The 20,783-nt window shown below is 38.4% G+C and overlaps 1 protein-coding gene across 11 annotated transcripts in view; it reads right to left on the reverse strand.

The window, feature by feature from the left end:
• Positions 1 to 20,783, reverse strand: part of LOC114353167 (phosphatase and actin regulator 4) — a 57,541-nt gene that overhangs the window by 18,360 nt on the left and 18,398 nt on the right. For all 11 annotated transcript variants that reach the window (XM_028305027.1, XM_028305020.1, XM_028305019.1 and 8 more), the window contains one exon: positions 17,690 to 17,890. In XM_028305027.1, coding sequence (XP_028160828.1) covers positions 17,690 to 17,890 — 201 coding nt within the window. The remainder of the gene's footprint in view (positions 1 to 17,689; positions 17,891 to 20,783) is intronic.

A 20,783-nucleotide genomic window follows, 5' to 3' on the forward strand; every position in this document is an offset into this window, starting at 1 on the left:
TTGAAATAAAAATCGAGCAAATCCAATATTACAGACAATACACGAAAGGACATAAAATCTAATGAAAATACGAACAAAGACGTAAAAAGCTCTACCTACTTACATTTTATTTCAAATAAGAGCTTCGATTCTGTAATCGTTGTAGATATTTTGCGAGATCGAATGAAACATAAATCTTAGAATGTCTTTGATTAGCTGGGATATACCTACCTTCTGAATACTTGGATATAAGTTTAGGACGAATCTGAATATGTAATAGGTAACTTATGTACACAAAACTTAACCCGAGCACATAAGGACTTTACATTATGCTAAAGTTATGAAAAGCGGGCGGAACGCGCCGCGTGGGCGATTAATAATCCTCAGTACCTCGGGGTGTGCTAACAATGAATATTTTGTATTCCGCTGAAACAAGTTAACTTTCAAATAGCATTGCAAATGTTTGAATAAGGATAGTAACATTTTCTTTATAATTAATTATGCTGTTTAAGGTACGAGTATCTGACATTATTTATTTAAAAGATAATTAGACTTCTGTTTCTGTAGTTTTAATTGTCCCTTTACTTTTTTGTTCATAATTCCATTACGTAAAAGTTGAGGAACGACAATTTAATTTTCAGAATTTCCATACTAAAAGTTTTACAGTCTAGTATTTCTACTTTTATTAAAATAAAGAAGAAACCCTCATCAGTTTTTATTGTTCTTTTCATAATCCTTTCAGACGTAGGACGGACTCTACAATACTGAAGGAGAATTAGAGGACTTGTAGCAAGAAGGAACTTAAAGGCTTTGAAAAAAATATCGTGCTGGAATGTAATAATTACGGAAGATGCACAGTTAAGGAAATAAGATGACAAACCAACCAGGGTGAAGATGCCAATTCCTTAAGCATGGCATGGACAGTCATGAAAAGTGTGACAAAGGAAGGACCCATCCCTGTTCCCAATGAAACCAATCGTCAAATACCGTCAGATTAAGAATACCCACTTCGAATTTTGAAAGTGTACACAATGCCTTCCGACGCCACGTCATCAGTATTACTGAAAGCCTATTACTGAAAACCGTAATAATTTAAAAAACTAAAGTAGTTTATATTAAAAAGAAAGACAAAATAACTATCGCGAAGGGTTTTATAATAATGATAATGCAAGTAAGTTCAGTTTTCAACAATTAGCGATAAATTCAGTACGAAGAAGAAAGAGCCATTAAAGCATTTTTTTTATAAAATAAACAAATTGGAGTGATCTAAAATACTCATTTAATTCTTACAGAAAACTAGGGGTCATTTTGAATATAGCGGTGCCGCATTGCGAAAGGCTCAAGATATGACATAATAATTAATTAAGAAGAACTTTTACTATTAAAATCCATTTAGATCGCATCGTAAACGACCTGTAACCTTGTGTCAGTCAGGCATTCGATATGTAAACATAAAAGTGTATCAAATATTACGCCAAAGTTCAGTTCTTTGTGGTGAACAAAGATGCGTAGCACATAAATAAGCATTAACTTCGTAGATGTTTAAAATAAGCAGACACATCTAACTCTGAATAAAGTTTAAAAAGTTGTTTGTTGAAAAAGTAGAGTGCTTTATAAAAAATCCATAGTTTAGTTAACGTACCAGAAGATTGAAATAAAAGTTTCATGAGTCATCTCCACTAATCCAAAGAATGCGATACAGCACAGAAATTCCCAGGCAAGGATTGAAAGTGGTGTACGTGCAGTGATGATATGTATGATAGCGTGACATTGACATTGCGTATGGCGTGGCGGCGGGTGCGGGCGGGCGAGGATGACACGCGGCCAGCGTCCGCGCTGCGTGCATGGCTCGGGAGTGCAAGTGCATGGTTTCGTGTGAGGGTACCGTTCTTGCGCGCGAACAGCGTGAGGTTTGCTGCGTGCCTCGGAATGGGGGACTTGCGGCGGACGTAGTAGTGGTCGTGGCGCTGCGGCGGCGGCGGCGGCACGAAGGGCGGCGGCGGCGGCAGGCGCGCGGGCCGTCGCCTCGCGCCGCCCGCGAAGGCGTCCATGGCGGCGAGCGTGCCGACGTCGCTCATGCTCGCGGCGCGCTCGCTGGAAGACTGCGGCCGGCCGCGATCGTTACGCCGCCCCCCAGCCCCGGCACCGCGCGCGCTCTTCGATCGCCGCCCGCCCTCCGCGTTTGCCATCCGCCCGCCCACGCGCCGCCTCGCTTTGTTTTGAATTTTTAATTTATCGCCATTCATCTAGCACTCGTGCAACGTAACAAGAAAAAGAGCAGCTCTATGGTCTTAAAGTTCGGTGACCTTCTTGCTGCATCTATTACAACTGAAATTAATTTGCTTGCTTATGGACATGAACAGTGAACTTTAAAACTTTTAGATGTAAGTCGTAACAAAGTTACTTGAAAACTAGAACTTACTTTAAGACTTTAAATAAAAGAACGATTTTAAACCATGTTATTACGAATAACACAGAAACATATTATTATTGAATTAATATTATGTATTGCAAGATTTGTTCACAAGACGACACGGCCGATTCCGCGTCGTTTAGTCTTTTTAACGAAAAACCAAGGACATTACAAAATCTAAACAACGAAAATCGACTGAATTTCTAAAAGGATATTATGCTTGTAATAGCTCTACATTATATTTAAGTACGGTGTCTGTACCAGTTCCATAAATGGCCACATAAAAAGAGGACTAAACTGCAAATGGCTAAGGTAGCTTTATGTTAAAATAGCCCCAACAAGTCAGTGACCTCTGACTTACGTCCTTGGACAAATAGAGAATATTCAATGAGAACTTGAGAGCCAATCTTGCTATATAAACTACATTCTCTGTATTGTTATCATGTTATGTTAACTACCCGCTCGGAGCTACATCCTATTATTATTTAAACCATTTGAATGAATATGAGAGTATTCGCTAGTAACACTAATATTTCAGAGAACATATCATGTCAAGTAATTAGCATAAAGAGGATATCATTTTCATTAACACAATTTAAAATAACTGTGTTATATGACGCTGACGTGCATCGTGTTTTTATATTCATTCGTTAATTAATCATTAATGCGGAGGAGTCAACGACATCTTTTTTGTGTCGTTATATTTGTTACATGCTAGACAAGAAATGTGCAACCCAAGATTTGCCAATGAGTCAAAGAATGGAACACCTAGAATTTAGATCAACTTGACTGGTAGAGTCACTCATAATACGAACATTCGTAATAAGTATGGAATTTGTGAGTTAAGAATATTATTAATCAATTAATGAAATTGTGTTGGTATTGCACAGCTGTGTATTCCAGATGTACGTATGTTTGTAAGCAGCTTAGTGCTGCCGGTAGAACTTCTACAAATACATTCAATCACGTTAAAATGTGTATCTTCAGTATTTACTTAGCTTCCACTTACTCTTGATATCTGTCTCAAAAGAAGCAAACAAAAATAACCTTTATCAAAGAAAAATAATCTCGTATTTCATTACCATTATTGGATTTTAAGAAAATAAATTTCAAATCTAATATCAAAAGAACGAAACAACTTCAGAAAAAGGAACTGTACTTGAATTTTATGAATATTTCTTTCATTGTTGTTTGAGGATAGCCATCGAGATTTTCATTGCTGAATATAACTCGAGTTGGTTAGCACTTTAACCGCCGGAATATTCATATTATCATAATATAATCACGGACTGAGTACGTGACCGGCTGTTAAAGGGTTAAACTGTTGCTGTATATTATAGTTTAACGTTATACTCCCACGCGATGTGGTGGTTATGCAGTCTGCGCTGCCATATGCAAGCGGTTTGACGTCAGTGACACAATAGCGGTCGGAGAACAAGTGCACCGAGAATGGCAAATGCTTTATTATTCATAATCTGCACGTGACCGCTGTGAACCAACACAGGTTCACAGCTAAATTATACCTTGTCGGTGTCGGTACAATCAGGCCTCCGTCACTCGCCTATGCCGGCCGAGATAATTACCTACATCGCGCGACAACTTCAAGTTGCAAATCAGTCCGGGCCGCCACGCGCCTGTTTGCACACGCGTATCTATACACGCTCGGTCGATCATAGTCGCAATCAAGGTTTATTGTTCCAATAGCACTGTTATTCTTCTTTAAAAATTGTAATATTTAGGAATAATAATTAACTGTAGTGATTTAAATAATAACAAAAAACTACACTTTTTAAATAATAAATTATTTTGAAATACTCATGACAAAAAACTATAGCAACAAAATTATTTTATCTAATAAAAACATTAACTTTACTTCACCGTGTCTATTTTCCGACACTACACCTTTTAAAACTGTTTGTTTAATTTCGAATTATCGCAACACTGAAGTTTATTAATAGGTACTTTAGAGATGGTACGATTATACAAACTCCACTAGATTAACAGTAGTTTATCAATGGACGCGAGCTGGTGACGTCACGCAGCTCGTGGCCTGGAGGGGGTTCTGGTCACGCTGGCGGTGCTGGTATGCGGCGCGGGGCTGGCGTGGCTAGCGGCGGGGGCGAGGGGCGCGCGGGGGCGGGCGGCGCTGGCCACGCTGCGCGGCCGCGCGACGCATGACCCGGAGGTGCGCTACCTGCACTCCGACAACGATGACGAATAAACTGTTGATTTGACTGCGTTATTTTCTTAGTTCCTTTAACCCTTAACCACTGACGTGTCATTTTGTTACACTAACACTGACGTACGTACGGCATACGTACGTAACTTTGAAGACCTCCTGATGTATCAATAGAGAGTAACTTTGGTGAAATTTGAACTTAAATTATTTACACATATTTATATTAAACAGAGATAGTAAAAAAAACATAGTAATATTAATAGAATAGTATGATATTGGTGAAATCCTCCAGATATAATTAAAGTTAGACAGGCATTTTTTTAAAAATCAACACAAAAATATTCGATAACACTAGGAACTTCTATTTTGGCTATATTAAAGATTAATAATAGTTTTAATCAGGAAAAAATCACAATAGCAGTAATTCACAAATTAAGTCACTTTTTAATACAGTTCATTTAAGAAGGCTATTTTCTATAGCCTTTCTTTGTTTGATGACCTGGTCACCAGTTTTCCGTGCTTCAAACTAGCTAGGAAATATGAAAATATGGTAAACAATCTTCAGAAGAAGTCAAATCCAAAGCCACGAACTAAAGCTCCTTCACCATCATGATGATTGTCCTTGAAAACCGCAACTAATATAAAAATTTTCATCCACTGGATTTTTTGCTAATTTCTTCGTCAATTGTATTATTTTTTGGCGTAAATAAGGTTTTTTATATATAGACGGCCAAGTTAATAAATTAGACTGCTAACAATTAATTTTATCTATGGACCAACATACAAAAGCGAAGTTGAAAAAGTTACACTAACACTGACGTTACGTACCACATACGTCGGGTGGTCTAGCTCTCCTACTTAGGGACGTGCTACCCATCTATTTTCTCCCGTCGCACACGCATCTCTGGCCACTAGGAAACTACCAAAAAGGACACTCAAAAATTTCCGCATAAAATGAAGTTTTGAACGAAAAACCGTTTGACCGACGTACCACGTACGTACGTCAGTGGTTAAGGGTTAATGAGACCCTCGGATCCGGTGACCAAATACAAAATTACTCTTCCGGGCCATTTCTCCTAAATAAATATTTCAGAAAATAGCTACAAGGCTGGTTTTAGAATCGCGCTAACCGTTGGCGCTTATAGCCAAAACATTTTTGCGTCACTCAGCCTGCGTCCGAGACTTCAACGTCACTAAGGAACCTTTACTAGAGTTAAATACATACATATGCCAGTCTAAATGCTGGCCCCTTCCTTGCGATAAAGCTAAGTAGCTTTCCAGCGAGAGGAAATGCTGCCAGCATCCTTGTCTCTTTGTATCTCGAACACGAGTTTATCAATAAACTTCGCGAGCTGGTGACGTCACAGCAACTCCTAAAGATGGAGGCCTCCTCCATCTTTATCAATCTGCTTTATCAATTGTCTTCGCAAGCTGGTGACGTCACGGCAGCTCCTAAAGGTGGAGGAGGCATCAGTAGTTTATCAATGGACGCGAGCTGGTGACGTCACGGCAGCTCCTATCTAAAGGTGAAGGCATCAGTAGTTTATCAATGGATGCGAGCTGGTGACGTCACGCCAGCTCCTAAAGGTGAAGGCATCAGTAGTTTATCAATGGACGCGAGCTGGTGACGTCACGGCAGCTCCTAAAGGTGAAGGCATCAGTAGTTTATCAATGGACGCGAGCTGGTGACGTCACGCAGCTCGTGGCCTGGAGGGGGTTCTGGTCACGCTGGCGGTGCTGGTATGCGGCGCGGGGCTGGCGTGGCTAGCGGCGGGGGCGAGGGGCGCGCGGGGGCGGGCGGCGCTGGCCACGCTGCGCGGCCGCGCGACGCATGACCCGGAGGTGCGCTACCTGCACTCCGACAACGATGACGAATAAACTGTTGATTTTTGCATTTTAAAAATGTTTTTATGCATTAAATCGCGCAGCCGTCTAACTTACCTTTTCCCGAGATCCTCTCGCGCCAATCCTGAAAACTTACCTGTAGAACCAGCTCCAGCTCCTCCAACTCCCGAACCAGCCATTCCCTTGAAGATCATTAAACGTCATCCTGATGCAGAAGAAATCCCATCTCCTAGTATACGCAGAAATGTGTAAAACCTAAATTCTTACCTTTTCCGTTTTTTCCTAAACATCGCTCATTTCACCCCGATGTTTAGTCTACCCCCGGGAGGTGTTACAGATAGCCCTCGCACCCTATATTGCTTACCTGACATTTCGCCTTTTGCCGACTCATCCTTTTCTATCCATAGCCTGCGATCCCTCGCATCTCCTTGCCAGTCTCATTCCACCATCCGAACTAGACGGCTGTCTTATCCTTTTAATCTCGTGTTCTTTTTTAAAAACCCAAATCCCCAGAGGCTCATAACAGCTCGTTATATTGTAGCAATTTGAATAACATTATACTGACTCTATAGTACATGCTAACTTGCATACCTAGTCGATCAAAGCATTTACCTTCCAAACGGCTTTTATAGCACAATTTCAAATAGAGCAATATTCTTCACACAACGAAAGTTTCACAACATTTATGTAATTGGAAATACATTTGGTTTAGGGGATACGGCGCCCCGTTTATAAGATGGATGTTTCTTTTAGAGACATTTATCTAAAGCCTGAATGTTTTTTGGTTCTTCCGTTTGATATATTAACACCAGAAGGGATTCGTACGTCGTTCGTAAAATCGTGATTAATGTTAGGAATAAACTCTACTTATTTGTCGGTCGCCTAGCCTGGTGGTTCGCATACTGAATAACTAAGCCAAGTGCAGTTGTAGTAAAGTTTTTGTTTGAGCTAGATGTAGGTGAGGTTAAATATAAATGGTCAGTTTTATGAAAATAATCCCCATTTTCAACATCAATCCCTAATTTTTAGGTGACCCCTATGAAAACAAAACTAATTGTTACCATAGGGGTCACTTAAAAATTGGGGATTGATGGTAAAAAAGGGCATACCTAGCTGCTACTTTAAAACAGCCTTACTTACAAATACGAGTATATCGTCGTTCATTAAAACGAATAATTTCTGCATTTTACGATTTTTTCTCATTATTGTATTGTAGAATTCTAATTTCAAACATCGATCGAAATAAACTTAAGATTTTACTTTTTCCCGTAAAGGTCACACTGAACCACCTTTCAATATTTTCCAAGAAGTACCAATAATAACTTAACGCTGAATGGAATTCTCACAAGCCTATTATTACAACGCGGGCACTAAAAATACGTAAGTACTTGAAAATTCTCTGCAAAGTTACTGAAGTCTAAGTTTATTCTAATGAATAGGTAAAATGCTGAGTAGGTTTATATTTTACGCGCTTGGAAATAAATTGCGCAATGACAACGTAATAGTTTAGCTACCATAAAGGATTTAAAAGTTAATTCAGAATACTAAATAAACTCGTAAGAATACATAAATACTCGTAAATACATCAAAGTCCGCGACTGTTACGTTCAACACTTATTCCAATTACATTAAAATTGTCCCTTAAGGCAGGATCCAAACCCACGACCGCGCCTAGAAATTTAATCCGGTATGCAAACCACCAGGACACGCAACCATTTTACTTATGTTTGTATTGTATGTAGGTATTCAGTAATGTAACAGCTGTTTCAAAATGAAAACCAAACCAAGCGGCGATGTCAACCGCATCTTGCAACATTGAACAACCAATGAGTGAAAAGGTACTAGTTACGTAAACCCAGATTAGCCAGTTAACACAGTAACGTTATAAATTATTCTCTTGGGTTCGGGACCCTGAAAGGATGGGGATCAATTTATAATGAATGTTTTGTAAAACACACATCATCATTAAAAGGAACAATAAAAAGCTGCTTCAACCCGAAATGAACATGACAAAAGCCACCTTAAAATCCACCACATAGAGCTTACAATGTGTAACACAAGCTGAAAAGGCTTTCCGGCAGTCGCTGCTACCGGAGGTTTTCTATTATGCAAAGTACCATTATTCTCTCGAGAAAGGTTTTCACTTTCAGGGATTAAACATTAACCTATGATGACTGAGTGCCTAGAGCTGAAATTTCAGTGAATCAGTTAAAATAAAATATCAGTTACCGGTTACGTAACATACAGAAAGAAGTACCTAGAAAATTTTATTACCTAGATTCAACGTCCGTAGCATTTATATTCATATCAGTGCCTAGGATAGTGCGATTACAAATGGTAACGAATCTTGATTGTTTTTACCGTCAAGTAGATCATTTTTCTAAATGGATATAGCCTATGGTGCTATTGGATGCCACGAGCCGTTGGTCACGACCAAAAAAATTCGAAAGCCGCAGAAGGCTGGCTCGTAACCTGACAATGTCTGATGACGAGCTTAGACTTGAGTGTAATACCACAGAATAATAATAAGTACTACGTACAGAAGTTTTACTTCGCGAAGGTATTTAAAAAAAATGTATGCTCAATGTCATTAACAATATGGTATAATTTAGCCTGTCTCAAGAGTCAAGCATCATTTTGTTGACAAACGTCAGTGATCGGCACTGCGCCGAAGCTACAGGGCTGACTTCGGTAAAATGATGTGACGTGAGGTGCCAAACTGCGGAAAATGGCGGAGGAAATACATGATTTAGCATGAATTATCATGAATAATTTAATTACTTATTTACCTCTCAGTGTCTTGAGGCAACTTAAAAAAGTACATTCTGTGTTTTTATTATTATTTAGGCAGTTAAATACTGCACAGTATTTAGTACACCATTTTCTTTATTTTCTTCCATCATACACAAGAATACGCGTGCGTGAGTCAATGTTCGCTCGTATGTGAGGCCTTGTCAAATAGTATCCTGTAGGTGGGCCATCGTGCGTGTTTTGTTTTCGATGTAAACTCGCGGAGATGAACAGGCCTGGTAATACGCACCTCTCAAGCAGGCGCATCCCATGATGTAGCCCATCATAGAGACGCGAGGCGCGGGCGGCGGCGGGGGCGGCGGCACGCGCCGGCCGCGGTGCGGCGCTCGCGACACTGCGCCCGCTATTATCCGCCGCACTCAACGCTCTCGCGCCCGCGGCCGACCCACATCACGACGCACTTTCCTCTCAATATTGTCATATCTTCCAACTACCGATTTTTTCCCATTTAGGCAAAGATAAGGCCGCTAACGTTTACGATTTGTACTACACGTCTACTTATCTAAGCCAAGTCTTCCGTTTAGAATTTACACTATTATTGCGTTTTATTTGTACTCTCTTTAATCTAAAACTAAGAACGCCGCAGCCAATATTGTCGATGACTGAAAAGGGTGCGGTAGGTTAGACCGACACATGAACATGCGATGTATTAAAGTAATTAAAAATGTATAGTTCCATCGGAACACATAACGAGTGGCACGGGACGTATTCGGTGCAGCGGCCGCGATCGCGTGCTGGCGACCGGTGACGATCGATACCGGCCGCAAACTTCGCGCCTCGCAACTTGTCGCCGGCCATAACTAAGACATAACCCTTTCACAATAAATTTATAACCCAAACATCGTTAACTTTATGAATCACAATCCAAAAACACATCCACAAAAAATACAATAACATCTCAAAAGAAACTAAACCAAAAGACGAAACGCGAAAACCAAGTGTAACATTGTGTAAATAATAGAATAAGCTTGTCATATTACACAATTAGGTCGATTTTGAAAAATGAAATAAATCAACCAAAATGGGAATAACCAAGCAAACATAGAACATTTCTAAAACGTTTAATTAATAGGTCCTTCGTGCCGGATCAATAAAAAAATACAAAACAATACTGAAATATCATATTACAAGAAGTGCCCGTTTGCGCTGCATCAGGTTCACTGTATGCGTCAGCATTTGCCGTCGACTTCCCGTGCGTGAAGGTGAGTGCTCGATGGGAGATCAAGTGAAGTGTCCAGTCGGTGATTTGACAGGTGGGATATCTACGTGGGCGGGTTATCGAGTGAGGTTAGGGCAGGCGGGCGCGAGGGTTGGTTTGCGGCAGGTCGCGGGCCGGCGCGGCGGTGGCGCGGGTGGGCGCGGGCGCGGGCGGGCCGACACTGAGGCGCGCGCCGCGAGCCTCGCCCCGCGCGTCCCACCCCGCCGCAACCCCTAGGCACCAGGATTACCTAGACTTTCACGACACCCCCTCTCCACTAGGCTCAAAGCGAAACCTCTTGACACCCATCCAGACTTCAGTTGGAAACGTAACTCTAATACACGTAATCCGACGGCGACCCGACAATCTGATACTCTAATCTAATTAATTAATATCTTTTATAGCCCGACCCGTCTAGCCGGCACGGGGAAGGTAAGCTAAACCCAAGTGCAGTGAAGACTAAATGACGTGGGTGTTGATGATCTTTTATAATAATTAATTTTTCAAATTTCGGTAAAGTTATCCTGTTAAGTTTGGCACATTGACAGTTTGGGAAATATGTCAAAATGACAAGTTTATTCTTTAGTTAAAAGTTATCCGACGATGGTAAAATCAGCCCTAAAAGTAGCCATTATTCATGTTATGAATATTAATAGGTTACTAAACAAACACAGTTTTTCGTAAAGCAAATATATTTAAAGCGGGCGCCTAAAATCAATCAAGTGGTTAGGAAGTAATTTTCGTTTACATAAACACACAGCGAACATGAGTTTGTTTGACTGTACTAATAAATTACGTTCTGCACGCGAACGTTATTATATTAATGAAGAAAAATACCTTAACCGAGAAGACAAATTGAATTATTATATGAAATACAGTTTTCTGAAAAGCATTTCTAGGCTCAAAAGTTATTTTATTATGGCATGTATTTAAATGATCTTTTTAAATTAGCAAAAACGGCAAATAAAAAAATCTAAATGGTCATCTAATTTAATGATTGATCCTCTTTCTTTGAGACATAAAATAAATAAAATCGATCGATATTTTAACCTCTTTTGAACTACGCAAAAAAAAATTGAGATGTAAAAATTATATCTGATCGTTACTTGTTGGTCCTCAAAAATAAAAGAAATGAGCACCAAATATTCAATATTGTGATACTTTTTTAAATAATTCGATTTGTATAAATTATTTTTTGTCTATATCAAATAATCTTCAAAATAATTATGTTATGGTACTTATTTTTATTAAGTTGTAGTCAAAGGATGGAAACTATTTAAAGGCACTTGATGTTCATAGATTTTTTTTATTAAAAAAGCATACTTAACACGTTCACACTGCATTATCGGGTCGAATTGACCTTAGGTGCTGGATGCATTGGTGCGGGATGGATATATTCGGTCTTTTCAGTAGTATGAAAGATAAATATTGTTTTGCAATTGTTTCGTCAAACACAGTAAATATTTGGAAAAAAAAAACTTATCAGGTCCTTACGACCCGATGTCGCACTAAAAGTAAACAAATATCGTTTAGTGCTTTTATCGTGTCTAATCGACCCATTGACAGATGACTTTATGGTCACTGATCACGGTCGAGATCGGTATACTAAGAGAAAATCAACCCTGCGATTTGAAAAAAATAAAGATGTAAAAATTATGATGTCGGGTTCAGGGATGTCAGAAGTAAGAAATTATTTTACATAGCGCCTCTAGTCCCAAACTAAGCAAAGCTTGTAATTTAAACAAACATGGCAATATACCATTCTGCTTGCTAATTGGCCGCCAAGCCCTTGGCCAACTCAGTAACCAATGACGGACGATTGTCACTCAACCACAAAGTACCGCGTAAATTAAAAGATATTTTTTAATTAAAAATATTAACCAATAATATTTTTTGTTAGATCAAATATATTTTAAAGTTAAGTTATACATAGATCGAAATGTATTTATTAGGTGATCAATATTAAAAGGCAAACTTGATATAAAAATCATCAAATTAACAAAATTAAAGATCAATAACTAAAAAAGAGGATCAAATATTATTTTTGTTTACCAAACATTAAAAGAGTAGGTTAAACATAAATATTATGTTACCTTTAATGAAGATCATTCATAATTTATCCGTAGATCAACTAATATAGACCCAATAATTAATATAAAGATAAAATATAATAAAAAACATCATTTATTTTTAAAAGTGCACATACAAAAAAGATCAATTAGTTTTTAGAGGATCAAATAATATTGTCCCTTATATTATCACTATTCTTCCGCCGACGATGGATACAAACTTTCCCCAAGATATTGTTTCGTAGAATCGGCTAATTTATTATCAAAATTTTGATTTCATGTCATAATGGTAATGAGTAAAATTGACATGTTATCGTAGTATGTATATTGCATGATAAGGATTAAAATATTTTGGACTAAATTACTAGCGTACCAAATGTAAGTTGAGGTTTTAGATGCCTATGAGTAATTGTGCTTTATTGTTTTGGGATTTCTCCGTGCCAAATATTGCTGTTTGATAAGTTTATAATAGGTAGGTACCTATCATAGAACTAGCCCATATCAATTAGATGCAAAAGTAAGCCAAGGTGTCTGAAGTAAGATTTTTAACTTTAAATTAAATTCTAGAAGAATACTATTGTAGAGTCTACGATTCCACTGTCTGATCGACCTGTAAAACGCGATTACGGTTTACAGTATGAAAATTATACAACTAATCGAATTTAAACTTCATCGTTGGCCAGTTCAAGCACCAGCCTAAATGAGTGGTGAATAACTGTCTTAAAGCATATCACACCAACTTCCGACGGTTGCAATCGAGTATTGTTCAAGAAGATTATGCAGGATTAAATAAATGGTTAATATCAATTGAACGTTTCGCGAGGCTTGTTTGTTGTCTAGACTACAGCTCGTATGATTGCATAGCAAACGATTGGCAAGCCGGGTCATCGCCCCCGTCCTGCCAGGATGCGGTAATTCCTGGCACGCGCCACTCCTTCAAACACCGACGTTATGCGATTAACAACAGTTGCTTTTTAATCACCACCACTCGCCAACTATTTAAAAATTCACATGAAACTCATTAGCCGACATAATTATTAGACTTTTCAAAGCTAATTATCATTTTCGGTTAGTAATTAATACCGTTATTGAAACCGCAAATATGTATAACAAGATCAATTGTTATAATATTATACAGTGACATTAAAAAGTGTTGATAAAGGAAAACCACATGTTTATATTAGCCATAAATGTGATAAAATTATTGCATTAAAACGGTTTCAAATACACGTAACAGATAAGACGATGATAATAAACTCATATCTATGTAATTATGTATTAATAAATTAAACGTATTGTCTACATGGCGCGGCGTATCTAAGTATACCAAAGAACTTATAATTTAACATCAGTTATGTTACAATTGTTAACAACTGGTAGTAAACCCATTCGTTTATAGAAATTGATAATATTCTTTCTAGCAAAGTTAGCGCGATATTAACACCCAATGCGGTACATAAAAACATAGTATATCTGATAAAATGAAGAATGAATATTGTAAGAAGCGGTTTTTTGTTTACTAAACCACGGACTAAACATTACTGTTTCAATTTTTCAACAGTAAGTTCGTTTCGGTAATTAATAGTTACTGAAAACGCTGAATCACGAAACAAATTTTTCACTCCAATGTGCGTTGACTACACGGCCATTTGGGTATAATAGTCCTCAGGTCGTTTGTCATTGCATTGTGAAGCATAATGCACTATCGGTTAACTAGTAAAACTATGATAAATCGGTCGGCTCTTAAAATATAATGCATACGGACAGTATCTTTAACTACAGAAAAACTAAATGAATATTTGAAACCAAAGCAATGTTTGAGAAGCTTAAAAAGACTAGAAGAAAGATTTTAAGTGAAGCTGCATACTTATTTAGGTTTTACTTAAAAAAGCCGGTGCACACGTATTCACAAATATTCCGCTGGGAATGGAGAGAACTTTAACTTCTCTTTTTTGGGAGTATTTACTAGGTTTAGAAAAAAGCCCATTCGATTTGCAAATGTAGAACAGAGAGTACCTACTACTTAGCTACGATGAATGTGCTTTAAAGGGAAACTGCATGGTTAGTTTCATAAATGTTTGTATACTTTGTGAATAAAAGCTCTCTACTCTTGCTACGTTTCCGCTGAGAAGTAAACTCGTAACATTTACATTTACAGTTTTTGTGCGTAGCAGTAATCTACAGTGCTGCCACCAAAGCCACCATTGTCTTTTCAATTATTTTATTGATAAGTGTATAGTTTTCCAATATGTACTTTATTTATGTCTAAAGACTAAAGGTTACGTGATTCAAAAACAAAACCCGGGTGAGATTATGATCAAGAGCTAGCCTATTCAATATAGCAAAACAGAGCAAAAAGCGCCGGTAAAGATTAAAAGATAAGGAGACATACATATTAGAACCCAATAAGGTTAAAATTTGTTTAAAAAACTATAGTGTCAGCACCATTCCATTGCCGGGTCTACACCGAACGAACCGAAGTCTAACTTTTACGGTGGCTTTTTCTGTATATTCAATAGACTGTAATTCTACTAACGTTATACCATTAAATCGAATTTTTTTACAAGCTTTTTATTATTACAAGCTTTTTATTACTTTCACATGTCTGGTGTCTGTCGTCAAATCTTGCAACTTAAAATTGACCCACTTCCCGGTTTTCTATTGAGCTGGAATTTTGCATGCATGTGTAAGTCGGATGACAATGCAATATTATGATGACACGGAGCTGATCTGATGATGGAGCTGGAAGGTAGTCATAGGAACTCCGCAATAAAACGACACAGGCCTATCGAGTTTGGGCTCGTTTAATTTGTATTGACGAGAACTATAATCCTGTATGGTAACCATTAGGGTCTGATGATGGAGCCGGAAGGTGTCCATAGGAAATTCGCACTGAAACAACACAACCTCGTCGAGTTTGGGCTCGTTTAATTTTTATTGACGAGTACTTTAATCATAGATGGTAACCATCAGGGTCTGATGATGGAGCCGGAAGGTGTCCATAGGAAATTCGCACTGAAACAACACAACCCCGTCGAGTTTGGGCTCGTTTAATTTATATTGACGAGTACTTCAATCCTACATGGTAACCAGGGTCTGATGATGGAGCCGGAAGGTAGTTCAAGGTAGTCATAGGAAATTTGCAATAAAACGACACAATGTCATCGAGTTTGGGCTCATTTGATTCGTATTGACGAGTAGGTACTTTAATCCTACATGGTAACCAGGGTCTGATGATGGAGCCGGAAGGTGGCCTTATGAAATCCGTACTAAATCGACACAACCCCGTCGAGTTTGGGCTCGTTTTATTCGTATTGACGAGTACTTCAATCCTACATGGTAACCAGGGTCTGATGATGGAGCCGCACGGTGGTCATAGGAACTTTGCAATAAAACGACACAATACCATCGAGTTTGGGCTCGTTTGATTCGTATTAATGAGGACTTCAATTTTATATGATAAACAGGATCTGATGATAGAGCCGGCAGGTGGCTATAGGAATTCCACACTAAAACGACACCACCTTATCGAGTTTTCGCTCATTTGATTCGTATTGATGAGCACTTCAATCACATAATATGATAACTAGGGTCTGATAATGAAGCTGGAAGGTGGTCACATGAACTTTGCAATAAAACGACACAATACCATCGAGTTTGGGCTCGTTTAATTTGTATTGACGACAACTTCAATCCTATATGATACTAGGGTCTAATTATGGAGTTGGAATGTGGCCATAGGAACTCCGCAATAAAGCGACACAACCCCGTAGACTTTGGGCTCATTTAATACGTCGCAAGTCGTAACCCTATCAAATGGGAATAATGTTCGTTACATTTAGTATGAATGTAAGTAGTTTCATTTTGATTTGATGAATAACCCATTGCAAAGGTGCACGAGCTGAGAGCTGAATATGAATATTATGAGGGTGTATAAAAAATAATATGTCATAATCACTAACGCTGCGCCTTAACCAAAATGTTTCAATAAATTTCAACTTTTCAAACCCGCATTATAAATACTAAAAAGTCGAAAATAAAATTAAATAAAAAAATATTTTTCAAAAACAAGCTTTTAATGCTCTAAAAAGAATAAAATAAAACAAACCCATCTACTTATTACTTTACTCAATTTATATGATTAAAAGCTTGTCGCGAGATTTACTTGTATAAAAACTACATTTAATACGTAACTTGATCTTGCTAAAACTTTGATCTTAGAAAAAAATCAAATAGTTAAATACATACATCTAGTAAATCTCGCGACAAGCTTTTAATAATATAAATTGAGTAAAGTAATAAGTAGATGGGTTTGTTTTATTTTATTCTTTTTAGAGCATTAAAAGCTTGTTTTTGAAAAATATTTTTTTATTTAATTTTTATGTATAATATTTGGACAATAATTAGAAGTATTTCCCCAACAGCCAGACAGTTTTGACAGTTCCAACTCCTTGCCAGACAGTTTTTTACAGGGTAGCTCCCAAAGCCACCATGACCCAAACTTCATAATTCACCAACATTATATCCTACATTGGGAGCATACGCTGACAAACTTTCAGCTTTTATAAAATGACGTAGATCTGGCGTTCGCTAGCTCTTAGTCTATAAGGCCGAGTTGCACCATATTACTTTAACTTTGATAAACGTCAAAAAGCTGTCAAACTCCATACAAAAAAGCACCGGATAATGTTATTTACGGTTAAAAGCGAGCCACAGTCTGGGGCGGAGCTGCGAAAGAATGTCTAGGCCGTTTAGGCGTTTGCCACACTTGACGGAAATGCCGTCGCGGATCTTCCGCAAAGCAAATTGCTGCATACAAAATTAGAGCTACCGATCTTCCGCGTAGTGTGCCCGCTATTTGTAATTTATATGCAACTAGCTTTCCGCCCGCGGCTTCGCCCGCGTGGAATTTTGTCTGTCACAGAAAAACTTTATCGCGCGCGTCCCTGTTTCAAAAACCGGGATAAAAACTATCATATGTTCTTTCCCGGGACTCAAACTATCTCTATGCCAAATTTCATCAAAATCGGTTGCGAGGTTTAAGCGGGAAAGCGTAACAGACAGACAGACAGACAGAGTTACTTTCGCATTTATAATATTAGTTGGGAAGTTGGGATTATATGTATTGGCATTCCGTAGCGAAAGACAGCGATCATTTCCGTAAAGTGTGGCGCTGGCCTAAGTGAAGCACATACCTATGACATTATTGTTCTGGTGCTGCTGCTGCGCCGCGGCGGCGACGGCGGCGGCGAGCACCGCGTTCTGGTGCGCGAGCTGCGACGCCAGCTGCGCCTGCAGCGCCGCGTGCATGCTGGCGAGCCCGCGGTCCGGCCCGCCGCCCGCTCCCCCGCCCGGCTCGCTGCGCTCGTCGCTGTACGGCGGCGATGATTCCTCATCTATGGCAATTAAACAACATTATCAATAGTATTCGGTCAATGGACAAAGTTCCAGGCCAGTCGGGCTAAGATAACAATACAAGATGGCGGTTATAGGCAATCGGTCGGCGTTTATATCTTTAACGACCGTTTGGGGTTTACTAACTAAACAATGAGGCTCGACGGAAATGGGCCACCGACCACAGCCACCGGTGGCCAGCAACGGCGACTTAACACACTTTTTGTACAGTGGCGAGTCGCGGACACTACTGTAGCGAGTGTCCGCCACCGGATGCACGTGTGCGGCGCGACTATACAAAATATATTAAAAAGTGTGCTAAGTCGCCGTTGCTGGCCACCGGTTGCTGTGGTCGGTTGCCCATTTGCGCCGACACTTAAGATTCTAACTAAGCCATCGCCCCCGCCCGGCTCGCTGCGCTCGTCGCTTCACGGCGGCGATGATTCCTCATCTATGGCAATAAAACGCCATTATCAATCAGACACTTAGAAACTATGAGAGATACACACACACACACAATGATATTTCAATTAGTAGCTTAACCATGAAAAAAAATCAGTTTTTATTTTCTCCTGTAAAGTTTGAAAAAATGGACATAAGCAGTTTGAAAATTAAGCTTATGAAAAAGTATTCGGTAAAATTCCAGGCCAGGAGAAACCAAATCAAAAAAATCAATCAGTCACATGGAAACAATACAAGATGGCGGTCAGCGTTCCAATCTATAACGATAACGACCCTTTGGGATTTACTAACTAAACAATTAGGATTCTAACTAAGCCGCCGCTCCCGCTCAGCTCGCTGCGCTCGTCGCTGTACGACAGCGATGATTTCTCACTGAATAACAAGACACCATAAACATTAATTAATGCAATTATTATTGAAATTTTATGGGCCCTAGCCTGAAATAAATGTCTTTTTATTTTTTATTTATTAATCAAGCAGTTAATATCGACAGCTTCAAGCTGCGACTGCATAGAAATTTACAGTATTCTACGTGCAAACCTACACGGAAATCAGGAGGTAATTACATACATTTCTAGTACATCGAGCTGAAATACATGATGGATGAACTCAATGAGATAAACTTCCTTATCTGCATCAATATCAATCCATTATCCACGCCATAACTAACTTATTCATTAGTATACTACTTCATTAATTCATTCACGTAGGTATCGATATGAAGCCGGTTTACGGCCCACCCGGAACCCGGATTACACCGGACATCGTTGCCGTACGTTGGCGATGACTCTCAATAATCAATATCCGATTTATTCAAATCAGGAATCAATACCAAACTCGCGGATATGCCTTTTGAAGTATAATTAAATTAACCAACTGACAGAATCATTATACATAAGCGTAACATCGAAGCCTGCGTAAGCCAATCGCTCACTTTATCAATATATCAATCGATTGTCAAGTGTCATCAGTAATTATATGTAATTTAACGATTTAAAAGCGTAATGGGTTGTGGCAAAACAATACTGAACCTAATTTTTTCATTATTAAAACCAAGTTAATATCAACCAAAGTTTCCAGCTCAATGATGGATGTTGCTCTATCTGAAACACGCACTCATTTATATGGCTTTTGGGAAAATTAATCTCCAGACTGCGCAAAATTGAGAATGATAAAACGACAAGATAGCGTAAATATTTTATGATAATTTCTTAAATTCAATCACGTCATATTTTTCTTGATAAGATAATACTTAAATCATTAACAAGGACGATTAATTCAATAGTTGATTTATGTCTTGAAAAATGATTAATTAATATATTTAGAATTAACAAGTATAAAGTAGATAACCTACATCTTACTGTATTCGTATTATTAATGGCGGTGAATTTGTAAAAAGAAATTACAAATTAAAAGTGAAACACAAGAAAAAGATAGTCATACTATCACATTTCTTCTATTGAAGAAAAACCATATGCATGTCTGGGGGTCATAATTATAAACGAAAACGCACTATAACATACTAAAATAGTAATGCCAGCAATTATCAAAGTAATTGGTGTGGAACACCAATATCGTCACGAATTCACACATTTTCGATTTTTATCTGATTTCTCTAAACTGTTAGTTTTCACTTTTGGATTTTTACACTTAGCATAACACTACAAAAACCATTTATCGAAGTCATAAAAATGGGTCGATATTGCAGATATAAATAAATAATAATAAATAAATCAGTCTACTATTACAATATTCATATTTTTACTTTCTCTATTCCAATTACATTTACCAAATATGATATAGAATCTAAATAAGCTACTGTATCAGACACAGGACGTCGTATGTCTTAACTCGATTTAAAGAACAGGCAACGTAAATTGCAAAAGATTGAGTTTGATTTGATTACGTAGAGTAAATCAGCCAGTCGTTTAATTTAAATGAAATTCTTGGTAACGTATAAACTTGTATACATGGTATAGAAACTAATAGATAAATGTGTTCTAAAATGTTGGGTCACCCATAGAACGAGCGACATAATTTTTGTTACCCAAGCCCGAATTCCTCGCAACCAAAATCGAACAGAAAAGAAGCATGTCTGTTCTAAGCGTTAAGAATGTAGCGTTACATAAGCAATCTAAGTTACAGAACTTAGCTTTCAAAAATAACATTAAATGTCACACATAGCCGCAGCTCTACACAACTTCAGCAGGTTATTACAAAAATTTGCGCAACACAAGTCAATCCATCTGGACGCAAATTCAACATTTACAGCGATACATTTTGGGTTGATTATGCTTTGTGTACATAATGGTAATAGCGTAAACGCATCATGGACTGCACAAGAAAATTATCTAACTTTCTCGTTCATGCGTAGCTACAGATTTGTAGCATTACTCTGGCCAACACGAATTCTATCTTGTAATTTCAATGTCC

Source organism: Ostrinia furnacalis, unplaced genomic scaffold (genome assembly GCF_004193835.3).
Source record: "Ostrinia furnacalis isolate ACB-3 unplaced genomic scaffold, ASM419383v2 OfSCF1632, whole genome shotgun sequence".
In the NCBI taxonomy this organism is placed as follows: domain Eukaryota; kingdom Metazoa; phylum Arthropoda; class Insecta; order Lepidoptera; family Crambidae; genus Ostrinia; species Ostrinia furnacalis.